The 13282-nt window shown below is 45.0% G+C and overlaps 1 protein-coding gene across 1 annotated transcript in view; it reads left to right on the top strand.

Annotated features, from left to right (window-relative positions):
• Window positions 1-13073, top strand: part of PEPD (peptidase D) — a gene marked incomplete at both ends in the record, with an annotated part of 129684 nt that extends 116611 nt beyond the window's left edge. Inside the window, 2 exons of the mRNA XM_080351659.1 lie at window positions 4997-5188; window positions 12924-13073. Of these exons, the coding sequence (XP_080207785.1) occupies window positions 4997-5188; window positions 12924-13073 (342 nt within the window). The remainder of the gene's footprint in view (window positions 1-4996; window positions 5189-12923) is intronic.
• Window positions 13074-13282: the final 209 nt, after the last annotated feature.

The following is a 13282-nucleotide window of genomic DNA, read 5'->3' as shown; positions in this document are numbered from 1 at the left end:
CTGGGAAAAGAGGGATAGATTGAATAAAGTAATCTTCATTAGTAGCACTCAGAAAGAGAAACAAGAGAGAAGGGACCAGGAGACAGTGAAATGGAATTCAAGACTTTTATTTTATTAGCTGCATAGGGCTGTGTTCCTTTTGCAATAAATGGGCTAATTAGGAGTTGGGTATACACAGTGGGACAATAGGGAAGAGTGAAAGAGCTGAGAGTTCACTTCAGTGTTGATTTCATATAATCTAAATATGTTAGTATTCTGGCTAATTTAAATACTTGATTGCACTTAGCTTGGTAAAATGGTTAGGACTTCGCTGTACTGGATGTGGTCCACCTGGGAGAGGCTTTTTGTCAGGCTCAAAAAAGTTCTGTGAAGTTTTGGCTGAACAAAAAAGTACCAGAAACTAGTTTGTGTGGCTCTTTTACTGTGGTTCATCATACCCAGTCATGAGCAGCTTTGGTGATCTCTGCTCTGGCAGTGTTTTGCTGCTATTGCTGGCTTGAGGAAGCTTCTGGGTGATGCCAACCAAGTGTTGCAGCCGCTGATTTCAAGATGAAGGGTGTCCCTGCATCTCCGTGCTTGTGCATCCTCAGCTAGTGCAACGGCCCTATGAGCAATGACCAGCCAGCACAGAGACATCACCTGTGGTTTTATTCTGTCCTGGTCCAAAGATGAGCCCAAGATCAGGCTCACCCAAGTGGCCATGGAGCTATTTCTGCTTCTGATTGCTTTGCCTGGTAGCTGATGTCTGTAGGATAAGATGTAGCATGATACCGATTGCAGTTCTTCTATGGAAAAAGCAACACATACCCCCAGTAACTATTCAGTTGCTTAGGAGCAGGCAGTAATTTATCCTTCTTCTGAGGTATTCTGGGGATATTGCAACTTCTAGTCTTCCATAGACACTTTTCTGGGGGATAGGCATATTTGCATACTTCCTAATTCCCTTCTTATTCCAAAAATAGCTCCGTATTTTATATTATTGCACACTTAACTAAATTTGAACCTTTATTTTGCTTACATAGTAATGAAATCAGTTTACATAATAATTCTCTTGTTCCCTTGACGGTCCTTATTGCCTAGACATGCTGTTTTTTGTTACCTTACATGAACCGTTAATTGGAATCTGATGTTCTTGGCAGGAGTACAGTCACAAATGACAGTGTCGTGCATCTGTGCTTACTGTGGGGGAAGTGTCTCAATTTTAAAATGTGAGCAGAACCTCCAAATAAAATCGGTCTTAGGAAACAATTTTGGATTATAGTCTGTTGTTGTAATATACAGGAAAATAAACAATTCTTCAAAAAGTAATTTTCCCAGAATATCCCTGGGAATCTCTTTTTAGATGCCTAGGTGTTGATATTTCCTAGATTATTCTCTACATTTTTTGAGGCAAATTACCAGTTTATGCTCTACAGTTGGACAGTGCTGAGTGCAGCAGTGTCTTGTGCCATGGCCAGGGCTCCAGGACATAATGGTAATAGAAACAGATATCCACACAGCTGCTCCACCAGCATTCACGTCTTTTAGTCTTCATTTCATCTAAATACAAAACAACATCAGGGTTATTGTTGAAAGCAAGGTGCTAGTTGTTTAGGTGCAAAATACAGAGAAGTCTCTGTCTCACAAAGAAGAAAGTCCATTAATGTCAGAAGATTCATACCGATGGATGACAGTGTGAGGCTTTGCTCCCAGCAGGGTTTGACTTGGTGGAAAATGGCAATGTCCTTGTTTCAGACCTGTCACCTTCTCTTTTGGGAGGGTAGTGGTGTTTCAGTCATTAAAAAAAAATCCTCAGTTTGTTCTAGTTTTCATAAACAACTGAAGCAGACTGAGGGCTGAGAACCTGACGGACCTGACGGCCGTGGTGGCTTCTGAAGTGGTCACAATTGCCTGGAGATCAGTTGTCATTCGGGGTGCCAAAGCTATCATTTGATGTACGTTTTAATCCAGTGCTGTTCTCAAAAGAAGGAATCTTATAATCTCCCCCACTTGGTCACCTTCCCCCTTCCCCACTCTGCTCTTGCCCTGTCCCAGCTCATCTTGTCCTTCAGCCTTGCAGCAGGTTGGACTGGTGCTGTCCTCACCCCAGAGCATGCACGGCCACACGCACATGATAGCCAGAACCTGTCTCTCTCTTCATCCATGTCACACATCTCTTGGTGAACATGGTGAACACCTTGCTAGCCTCCAGCAAAGGGAGCACAGGGCTTCCTCAACCCAAGTCCATGCGCTGGTGCCCTGCTTGCTGTCCTTGAAAAGCTGAGCAGTGTCACCCTTTCTGCGAAGGCCTCTTGGAGATGCTTTCATGGAAGAGATGTAGCCACTGCCACTTACACAGAGACTTCACTGCCTACAAAATCCGAAGAGCTGGAGATGAAACCTAGAATTGAGATAGAACGGGGTAAATGTCGCGGTTGAGACGGACAAACAACATGGACCAAGTTCTTTCAAGATGAAAGTAATAGATGCCATTTATTGCTACAAGTGCATTTTTATACAATTCTACCAGTTCATGTGTCTTTTCACTATTGGTTACAAGTTACAGCACTAACATCTCATTGGTTAATTTTTCTATCATCCATGTTATTCTTCTATCCCCTTCTCTCTCACGGGTACATCTCTCCTCTCTCCGGATACTCCTTTACTCCCATCCTTCTCAAGGGTAAATCTTAATATCTCAAGGCTGATCTCTACTCTCATATTTTCTGTCAAGGATTCCACAGACCCGCTGCAGTTTCCCACAGGTGAACATCAAAAAAAGCTTGTAAATTCCTTCTAGAGAAGTTAAATTTTTCCTTTTGGGGGAGCAGGAGTATCCGGGTGCCCAGGTGCCCGCCCTGCCTTGCTGACAGCCCGGGGAGCCCACACTGCTGAAGGGCATTGCCAATGTGAATCCCCGGGTCTTGCTCCTGGATTGTGATGGTGTTGCTAGCTTCTTGGAGGAAGTAATAAAAGCAGAATCAGGCTGCAAGCAGGCCAGACAAAATGTCTATGCATTGCTTTAATGGCTGTGCAGATGTATCTGAAGTGGGTATTGAGGCTTGATGGACACACCTGGTGGTAAATCTTATTTGTTTTAAGAAAAGGCAAAAAAAAATGCAGACACCATACTAGGGCTGCCTTAGAGGATGTTTGCCATTGTTTTCCTCGCTGCGCATTCATCTTTCTAGCATCTGTCTTGGATTGACTGCCTCAGAAAAGGCATTTACAAGTAGAATTGAAGAGGAGTGTACTTAAAAGCCAAATATGGGTTGTTTGTTGTGAAGCAGCCGATAGATAGTTGGCAAGACACCAAAAGGTCCAGACACTAATCTAATTGTTTACAGCTCATGGAGAGATTAATCCGCAAGATTGGATGCCCTCATTTCCTTTACACATTACAATGAATGTGTGAGATGCCAAACCCCATGGGGCAGCAGCAGAAAGAAATACAGCTCCATTTCATTGCGGTTATTGTTTCAAGTTTAGAAATATATTGATTCTTTTGGGTTTTTTTTAAGAACATAAATGCAAAGTGCTTTGCTTTAGTATCAGAGTATTCTTGTTTCCTAGCCTCAGTAAAACAAGATTGTGCTTTCTTATTTTAGTGTAATATAATGCTCTTCAAAATTTAGATCAAACATGTGAAATGGAATGTATCAAATACACAGTGAAAATGGTCAGAATGCACTTGCTGGCTTGAGAGGGCACCGAGAGCTGCAAACGCTCTGCGTCTCTGGAAAACAGGCAAAGCCGCCCGCGGATGTCCAGGCTGGTGAGCTCTGAGAACCTTGGCTGCTGCAAGATGCTGTGCATTGAAACTCGAGAAGCTCTGTAAAGGAAAAGAGCAGCATTGCTTGGGTGACCCGTGGGAAGAAAACAAACACTGCTGAGCGGCTGCTGGGAGCAGGATTTCTGTGAAATAGGCTTTCTCTGAACTGAAAGTGGAGCTCAAGAGCACTGTGGGGCTATATCCCCTTTGAAGAGGGAATGAGATGGAAATGTGGCTGATGGGCAGGGTGTGCTCCTGCTCCCTCCATCCCGGAGAAAGGGGACATTTTGTGCGCTTGATACCAGTCACACTAGTGATGCCGTAAGGAGTCACCCCTTCTTCCAGCAAGGAAAACCTCCGTGACTTTGGCCAGAAGCAAAATTGGGGAATGCTGACTGAAGACCAGATAAATAACACCTTGGTCTTGCGGACCTGTTAACCTCTGACTTACTGGCTGAAGCAGAAAAGTTTCCATGAGCAAAGTGTGTGCGCGTGTTTGGAAGCTAGTGGGCTTGTGGGCTGTTTACTGGTCATCACAATATTTTGTTGATGAAATTTTGCTACAGTTGCAAAGAATTTTCAAAAAGCTAATGGGATTAAGATATATTTATTCCGATGTTGCAATACCTGGCACATTCGGGGGAAGAAAATTAATATCCTGAACTAGTCTTTGCAGTGTTTCTAATTCCTTGACTAAGCACGTCCTCATATATCATTTTACTTTACCAGCTTTTGGGAAGAAGAGAATGTTTTGCTAGTCAAAACTTGTTTTGACTTAGTTTTTAATAATATCAGTCAGCACCATGTTGCCTGAAAGTCTGAATCTGACAAAAGTTTAGTTTTAAATGGGCTGCTTTTATGAGGTCATGTGTAGACTCATTGCTCCTGAATCAAGATCATAAATGTGTAATTTTAATAATGTTCAGTGAGAGTAAGCATTTGCATATCCTTGGAGAAATTGTTCTCTGCTGCATAGTTCAGCTATTCCAGCTGTGATTTGGAGGGGGCATTTCAAGATTTGCACATCGCTTAAAATTTTGTACTTTGCAAGCGAGGGTACAGAAAGAAATAGTGCGAGTTAGCTATCTGTTTCTTTGTGATGCATTACTTCTCCCGAGGTAGAGAATAACAGTACCGAGCATTTCCAAAGCCAGGATTCCTGTGGTGCAAAGGCATAGGAGGGCCTTGATAAAAGGCCGGCCACAGATTGTCTTTCTGCCCATCAGAACCGGTGTTTTTCCGCAGGGAGTGGAGCGCATTGACCTGCCGGGGCTCCGGAGCCTGCGCACCGCCCGCAGCCTGGAGCAGGGCATGGTGCTCACCGTCGAGCCGGGCATCTACTTCATTGACCACCTCTTAGACCAAGCCCTCCGCGATCCTGCGCAGTCCTGTTTCATCAACAATGATGTCCTGCAGCGGTTTAGAGGATTTGGTGGGGTGAGTAATTCCTAACCGGATGTTTTTCTGAAATCGGTTTTCTGTTTGTTTACCCTTACTGTGTTCTTGAGAAGAAACCTTTTGGAAGTTGCAATGTATGCACATAGGGCTGTTCTGAAGCAGCACCTTGGGCCATTTGACCCTGCAGACAAACTGGGGGTTTTTTGTTATTCTTAAATGTGGTTTTATACTTGTGATACCTGATTAACAATAGACCCATATTTTTCCATTGATTGAAATACTTTCTTGTCAGCACTATACAGTGACTTGCCAGGCAGGTGTGTTATGAAATACGAGGCTGAGATCCATAGTCCGAGAGTTGCTTCCTTGACAGCAGCACAGTCCAGCGCTCCCTCCCTGGGCAGAAGAGCCTGATGCTGTTTAAGTCAGGCAGACAGTAGAGAAAGAAAAGCAATAATTGCTCTTACTGGATAATTTCCAGAAAGGCGTGAAACTTGTGAATGTAAAGCCTTCCCTGATTTCCAAAGGAGTGGCAGCGGTGCCGAGGTACAGGTTGCAGGCTCGGGCAGCAGCGTTTGTGCGGGAGGGAGCCGGGATCTGGGCAGTCGTTCCCATGCAGGCAGCTGCTCTGCAAGGAGAGGGTTCTCCATGCTCTCCAGAGCACATTTCCCATTCAAAGCCACCGCCCTTGCAGAGCGTTCAGCAGTTGCAGTGGCTTCCAGTGGGTTTTCATGTTAGTGGGGAGAGCATTTGAAGGGTGCTGCATTGTTCTCCAAGCTTCCGTATTCATGCATAGAGAAGATAGAGCAGGCAGCTGCAATGCCCCATCCTCCTTGTGGCTTTTCTGCTAAGTCTCAACATGGCTAACAATCACTGGCAACAGCGGTGACTTTCTGGTATGAAAAGTCACTCATTAGGAATTGTCTGCTGCTGCCATCAGCTAATTTATCATTGTACACCAGCCATCAGAAGAGGGTAATTACTGTAACACTTTTGGTCTGAGCTGGCTTTGGACCACCAAACTGGATGGAGAAGTGGCGTGTACCATCACCAGCCGGACTCCGGGGCAGCTGCCCCGGGAGGCTCCCGGTACCCACAGCCTTGTCCAGGGACGCGGGACTTTACCCTCGCTGGGATTTAATTCACTGCTGAGGTTTGGGACATTACCTGTCTCTGTGTTGTTTCTTTATCAAGACGCACCAACCAGCCAACTGAGATGCTGGTGAGCAAAAGGCAGCTGGCTCCGTATTTTCTAGCTGTGAGCACATTATATATACGGTGCTGCGCACTGAATCACATTTTAAAGGAACGCTGTCACGCGCTTGTGTAGCTTAAAACCACAACAAAACCAGGTTTACCTATCTTCACTTCCCTTGTAAACACTCTATGGGAGTTCTTCAGCAGTGGAATTGGTTCCTGGTGAGCTTTCTCTGGAAATGCTCAGTGAAGTCCATGTTTTTCCGTGGCTTGTTGTGAATGCCAACTCCAGCTCAGCAGCTTGAGGCGTGCATGTTGCTCACCTGCTGCTTGTGCTTCCATGGAACAGGAGTGACAACACAAGATCTCTGCCTTGATAATAAGTTGCTGGATCCCATTTTGTTCCAGAGATTTCAAGCAAAGTCTAACTTTGTCCCCTGTTTTTTGCTCAGCTTCCTGTAATGATGACTTGCAAGGAGAGCTAGCCAACAGACTTTGCTAAAAGGGGAAGCTGCCCAAAAACGATTGAGCAAAAATCTAAATCTCTGATCCCCCCGTGGACAATAAATTTTACTTAGAAAAAAAAATAATAATACACACGTACCCTTGAGCCAGATGTTGTCACTTGATTTTGTCCAGGAGAAGAATGGAAATAAAATCTGAGACCAAAGTACATCCGAATATTTCTGAATTCTACACAAAAGCTGAATTATAATGCAATCAAAATAAATTTTTCCATCTTTACAATTCTGACTTGATTCTGCATAAACAGAAGCTGCAATTTGTGCTGTGTAGCATGCTCAGTTTTCCGCATGCTGGTTCATTCTAGTTTATCCAGAATGAGTGAGTATTTCTCTCAAATGCATGTCAAAAAACTCTCTGTTTGCGTGATTAAAAAAGATCTTGTGAAGCCCAGTGTTGTTACTGACAAATATTAACAGTACAGGAGTTAGTACTGGTGTCAGTTCTAGCTAAAGAGCTCACTACAGCCAGTCCAATCTTCCTTTAAGTTTAAAGGTAAAATACACTCTGTGAAATAAAATAAGTAGTCTGTTTCCCTCTGCAGAGCTCAGCACTAATTAGTGCTCTTAATTTGGTTTAGCTTAATTCACTTCAAAAATGGACTTATATTAACCAAAGTAACACCACTGTAATTCTGAGTAAGAACATCTGCACAGGGGATTTGTGGATTTGAATGAATTCACCTTGAATTCACGTATTTTTGAGGCTTTGGTAATTTTCTTCACTGTGACTACTCTCTGCGTTGAGAACAGAAGCTCTTTTGCTGCACCAAAAAGGGCAAGACCGTAGCCATGTGTTGTAGTACGTGCTGCCTGGTATTAGCCATAAAGAGATTGTAAAAGCTGCAAGGGCAGGAGAGAATGGGAGACAACGCGAGATCTCCTTGGCCGCTGCGCAGTGCTGCCGGCGTGTGCACACCCGGCACAGCCTTTCCACGGTCCTCTGGCACAGACACCCGGCTACCGGCCTCCGGCTGCTGCTCACAGACCCCATAGTATGGGCGTCAACCACACAAGAGCTGCTGTGGGTCAAACACAGATCCCTCTGTGGGGAGGCAAGAAGTTTTGCTTCTGCGAGCATGGGCTGCCGAGTCCCACACTCTTTACCTGACAGCCATTGAGTTCAGCCCTTCACAAGCTTCCTTGGCCGATTTCGGGAAGTCACTCAGTCACACACGCTTCAGTTCTCCATCTGCAAAATTAAGGTCCAGTTTACCGAGGTCATAAATTCTGTGGGGCAAGGGCTGCTGTTGAGCACTGGCGCAGCGCCCGGCCCAGGGCACCTCTGCTCTGCCTGGACTCTGCCCGCGCCGCTCTCATAAATAAATACGGACGTGCAAACAGAGGAATGCATAGACAGTTGTATATATTGCTCAGGAACAGCAGCCGATTCCTCAGGGAAGGGGAAATACCGACTCCAAATGTTGCCCTTTAGGGTTTGACATTTCCGTTCTTCATAAGCTGATTACTGACTCATGCTGTTCATATGATGTTTTCTTGAAGACCCAGTAAAACCATTCAGTCTCTCTTGGCCTTAAATATGCCGTCTCTGTTCAAGCTTTATTTGTCCCTAGGATTTGTAGAACTAGCACTAGACTTAATATGTGAAATCTCTGTGCAACTTAGAGAAAATGCTGAAAGACAGCTAGATGTTAAACACATTCTTTCATTTGCAGATTTTTCTCATTTAAAAGCTAAATAGATTTACAAAGCCTAGGACCTTGAAGATCCACTAATATTACAGGATTTTTCAAAACAACAGTACTCAGGAACAAATGTTAAACCAAATAAGAAGCAGGATGTCTCATGGCTTCTACCTTTGGTTCTCACAGTCACGCAGTCATCTCTGTCCTGATTTTTATTTTTCAGGTGGCTGAGCTCTGTTTTCAGTTCTATGGTGAATGTATGTTGTGGAATTCAATGGTTTACTATACAAGAAACATTGTGCCCATCCGCTTTTTAAAATTTCATATTATGATGCAGTAATAATGCTACACAGCACTTTTTGGAAAAGTTTTGGCAGAAAAGCAGTTGTCATAATGAAATGTGTGGCTTTCTTTAAAGTTTTTTGTAGGAGAAGCGATAGTTGTAGGCAACCCAAAACCAGTGACTAGTTACTTATAAACCTTTAACCCTTTTCTCGTAAGTCATCTAATTAACATAATCAGGTTAGAGTAAGAGCAGCGTTTTTCTAACCCATATTTAGCTTATAGTTTATTGCTCCTTTTTGACCCTGGATAAAGGGACTGTGTGCCTGAAGCTTCTTTTTCCAGCCATATCGGTTGATCTAATAAAATATGTGGCCTCACCGTACTAATCTTCATCCTCTTTTATGAAATGTTTCTATGTGGACCTTTAAAATAAAGTGTGCCTGACATGAGGGCTTGCTTGTCAAACAGAAGAGAAAGAGTCCCAGTGTAGCACAGAGCCTGTTGACCTCTATAGAAAATATCTTGGTGTTGCCACTCGTTGTAAAGTGGTAAGAGGAAAATGCCTTCCCCAGCACTGCGGCGTACCCGCCTGTCCCTGCGTTTGACATAAAGACAGCTCAATTGCCTAATGACTCCCCCTTAAATTCAGAAGTTGAACCCTGTTTGTGCTAAGTTCAATCTGTTAAAAATTATTGGTGAGTCGACGGCTGAGTCAAAATAAGCCCCTTTGGCTATGCGCATCTGCCTCTGTAGGGTGCCAGCTATAAAAACAGACGTGAATCCTTCAAGCCAGACAGAAGCATATGTGCTGATTTATTTTGTGGGGTAGCATGTGTGGCCCACATCCCAGGTGAGTCTCCCACTCTAAGACCTTGCAACAATAGTATTGGTGCTTTCCACATCCCTAATCAAACAAATGCTCAATAGATTAAAAAACAAAAAAAGGAGACATGTCACTAGTGGTCTTTTTTAACCACATCTGGGATCTGTCATCTTGTAAATCTGGACTATTTAATTGGCCAAAATTGTTTCTTTATTCTCAAAAGCCTTTTATATATATCATCATCCAAAAGAAATGAATGAGTGCTACAACCCCCTTCCCTTGGAAGATAACACAGGAGGCTCTGGGGAGCATGACTGTATTAGTAAGTCAGGACAAAGTGCGAGGCTGTATATATAGCTGACAGCAGCCTTGGTATTTAACTCCTGTGCTGTTCTTGGCTGTGCCCGCACGGCTCTGCTTTGGGACAGAGTTGGGTGCATTGAGTTGAGCCACATGATGGTCTGTTGCTGGCATTGAGCAGTTGTGCAATTAGGTCTATCTAGACAGATCACACCACTGTTCTTGATAAGAAAAAGGCATTTTAGGGACAGTCCTGGCATTCCTGGCCACCTCACCTTTGCAGGAGTCCTTTTAGAAGCATGCCATTTCGCACTGAAAAAGCAAAGCCTCCCCTGGGGTGTTTGCAGAGTGCCCTGAAAGCTGCTGATGCAGCGAACCTCACACCTCAGTTTGCTGTTCCTTTAAGCCATATCCGATTCCAAACCACTCCGTTGCCCTGAAACTGTTGAACAAAGAGCCTGCAAACAGGGACAGCTCTGAGAGCAAGTTTCATAACCGTTGTCCCCCACTGGGAAAGGCAGTCCCACACCAGTGAGCCTTGCCAGGCAGATCCAGCATCTTTTGTCCATTTGGACAGAAGACAAGACCAATGCCGGGCTCTCCTGTAGAGAAGGTTTTGCAGGTCCTCTGAAGCTGCTTCTTGCTGCTGCTGAGTTTAAGTTCAGGGTGAAGCATGGAGGGTGTGAAGGAAAAGAGCAAACACAGAAATTTCCTCCCCCTTGAGAACATGTGTTCCTCTACGCTCGTGTTGCTTTTAGGCAAAGATGTGCACTGAGAGTAAGGAGTCTGTCTTCTCTGTTACAGCAAGCACGCATTTCAGGTGAGATTCATCCAGGCAGAGGAAGGGTTAGATCCTGGAGAAAGAGCTGGAGCTTTCCTAGGAGTGGTGGGTGAGGCCCCATGGGAGCGGTGGGTCTGTGCACCTCCACCCACATCCCAAAGACTGTTTGGAGTTGCTGAGGGTGACCAGGCTGCTGCGAGGATGCTGGCTGTCCTGCTTTCCACACCGACCCACAGCTGTGGGTTATGCGATGTCCTAACAATGTTTCTCCTGTACGATGAGTTGCTGCGTGCGGCACTCCAAACTGATGGGTTTCCTTGTCCTGCACCATTTGGTAACTCTCAGTTCCCTGTTTTAGGTGGTTCCAGCACCCCCTGCACTCTCCTCATTCAGGGTGTCTCACCTCTCACTTCCACCACACTCTCCCTGCCTGGATTCCCGATCTAGGCTCATCTCTCTTTGTCCGTTCTTTGTCAATCCTGTCCCATGGCACTGTATCTTCCTTCCCTTGGCTCCTGTCTTCACTCTACCTCCATTTTCCAGCTCCTTCCTCCTCCTGATGTTCTGTTGTGGCCCAGATAGGGCACAGCTTTGGCAGACACCATGTCCCACTTGTTCCTCCCCCTCCCTCTTAGCCTGGCTTTCATCTGCTCTGCTTTCAAGTCAGTCCGTCCTCTCAAAGAGTGCCGAGGTATTGGTGAAGGCATGAAACGCTCTTTTTTTGCTAAGCAGATGAACTGTGGCGGGTGTTTCTCTGTATCAGATACACAGGGGGATTTCAGCTCTGGCAGGTGAAGGTTTGTGGAGGCAGCGGTGCTGGGAGGAGGCTCTCCCCGTAGGCAGGATCAGCTCTGCCTGGCCTCGCCCCTGCTCGCGGCCTCACTTTTGCACTGACATTTTACTGCCCGCATCGGTGCAGCACCCAACTCCATTTACACTGGTGTGCTTGCCAACGCGATGCTTTTACCATTCCCCCATGTCCCCTGGGTTCTGGTGCTTTAGCAGGTTTTCGGCAGGGGCTGGTTCACCCGGGTGGGCTGAGCACCAGACCCGTCAGGACAGGTCCCGGGGGTTGCTGCGAGGCAGAGGGCACCATTCACCTTTAGATGCAATGTGACTGTCTTGCTGAATCCCTCGTTTATTTTTCGCTCAGCTGGCCGAATGAGAAGCAATGAATCAAAAAACCCACCCTGGTAAAATCTGTTTAAGTGCTTAGAGTCATTCCATGTGTTGCCGATTTCCTCTCCGGCAGCAAGGCACCGGCCTTTCAGGCACAGCGAGTGTAAAGAGCCTCATGGCTTTCAAATTTACAGCTGTCCAAATCAAATGTGTGAACTCAATGGAGTTTGTTTATTTAATTCTGCTTTATAATACACTTAACTTGATACCAAGTAAAAGAAATAATCTGGCAAAGACATCATTAAACAGTTTAATAAGGGCTGGATGACTCATTTTGTTTGAACAAATGGATTATTTTGCAATCAGAAGTACAAATGTTAACCAGCTTTATTTTTAGTTGAATATGTCAAGAGGTCAGAAACAATTAAAGCAACTGTAAGGTGGGAGTCCCCAGAGTTTGTGTTCTCTTGGATTTACACCTTACTAAAATTGCTTTTATTGCAGCTTAGCGACTTACTAACATTTTTCTGATAAGATAACGGGAAATGACTGTGTAGGCATATTTACTGGTAAGAAGAGATTAGAGTTAAAAAGAAATGGAACATACTTTTCATTTTAACAGAACAAGAGCTGGAAAACTGAGAGGATCTGCTTTTTCCCTACATGATTTGAAATGTAGTGATTGTATTTTAAAATGAATGTCTGACCTGCTCAGAACTTTCTCATCAGCTCAAAATTCAATGTTTTGAATATCAGCTACAAGCTATTTCATGTCGCGGTTCCTCCTTTGAAAGTTTGTTGTATTTAGAGGGAAGAGAACGTGATGTTTCAGTGCACAGAGCAGTTAACTGCAGTCAGCAAGAGGACTGCTTCCAGGACAGGCACTTTGGGCACTGGGAGACACTGCTGGTGAACGTGTCCCTAGCAAGCCCTGCGCCAGCAATGCTGGAGGCAAATTCAGCGAAAGATGTTACTTTTGGTACTTCTGATGTCAGGGGGTTGAGGTTTGTTTGCCCCATGTTTGTCCCTTGTGCTCCCACCACTGTCACTGCCCGATGCGCTTCTCACCCCCACCTTCATAACTGTGTCTTCTCTGCGGCAGGTCCGGATCGAGGACGACATCGCAGTGACAGCCAGTGGAATGGAGCTGCTAACGTGTGTCCCACGTACTGTTGAAGAAATAGAGGCTTTCATGGCAGAAGGCCAGAGCAGTGCCAAGTCATTTGACTGCCTCTCCAGCCAGAAGCAGTAAACTTCAGGATGATACTTACTGTCTCGCACTAATCAGTCATTATTATGATTTAATGCTGCAGCATATAAAATGCATCAAATTCTTAACAGCAAGAGAGGCAGGAAGGCTATTAGCTGGAATGATTTGTTCATTAAAAATGAAGGCTCCAGCACTTGATACCCAGGTAACTCAAATGCTGCTGCTTGCAGTCGGCAGTTTGCATTACCAAG

This window comes from Nesoenas mayeri (genome assembly GCF_963082525.1).
Source record: "Nesoenas mayeri genome assembly, chromosome: 12".
NCBI classification, from domain to species: Eukaryota; Metazoa; Chordata; class Aves; order Columbiformes; family Columbidae; genus Nesoenas; species Nesoenas mayeri.
The sequence above is the reverse complement of the archived record's forward strand: the minus strand, read 5'-3'. Positions and strand labels throughout refer to the sequence as shown.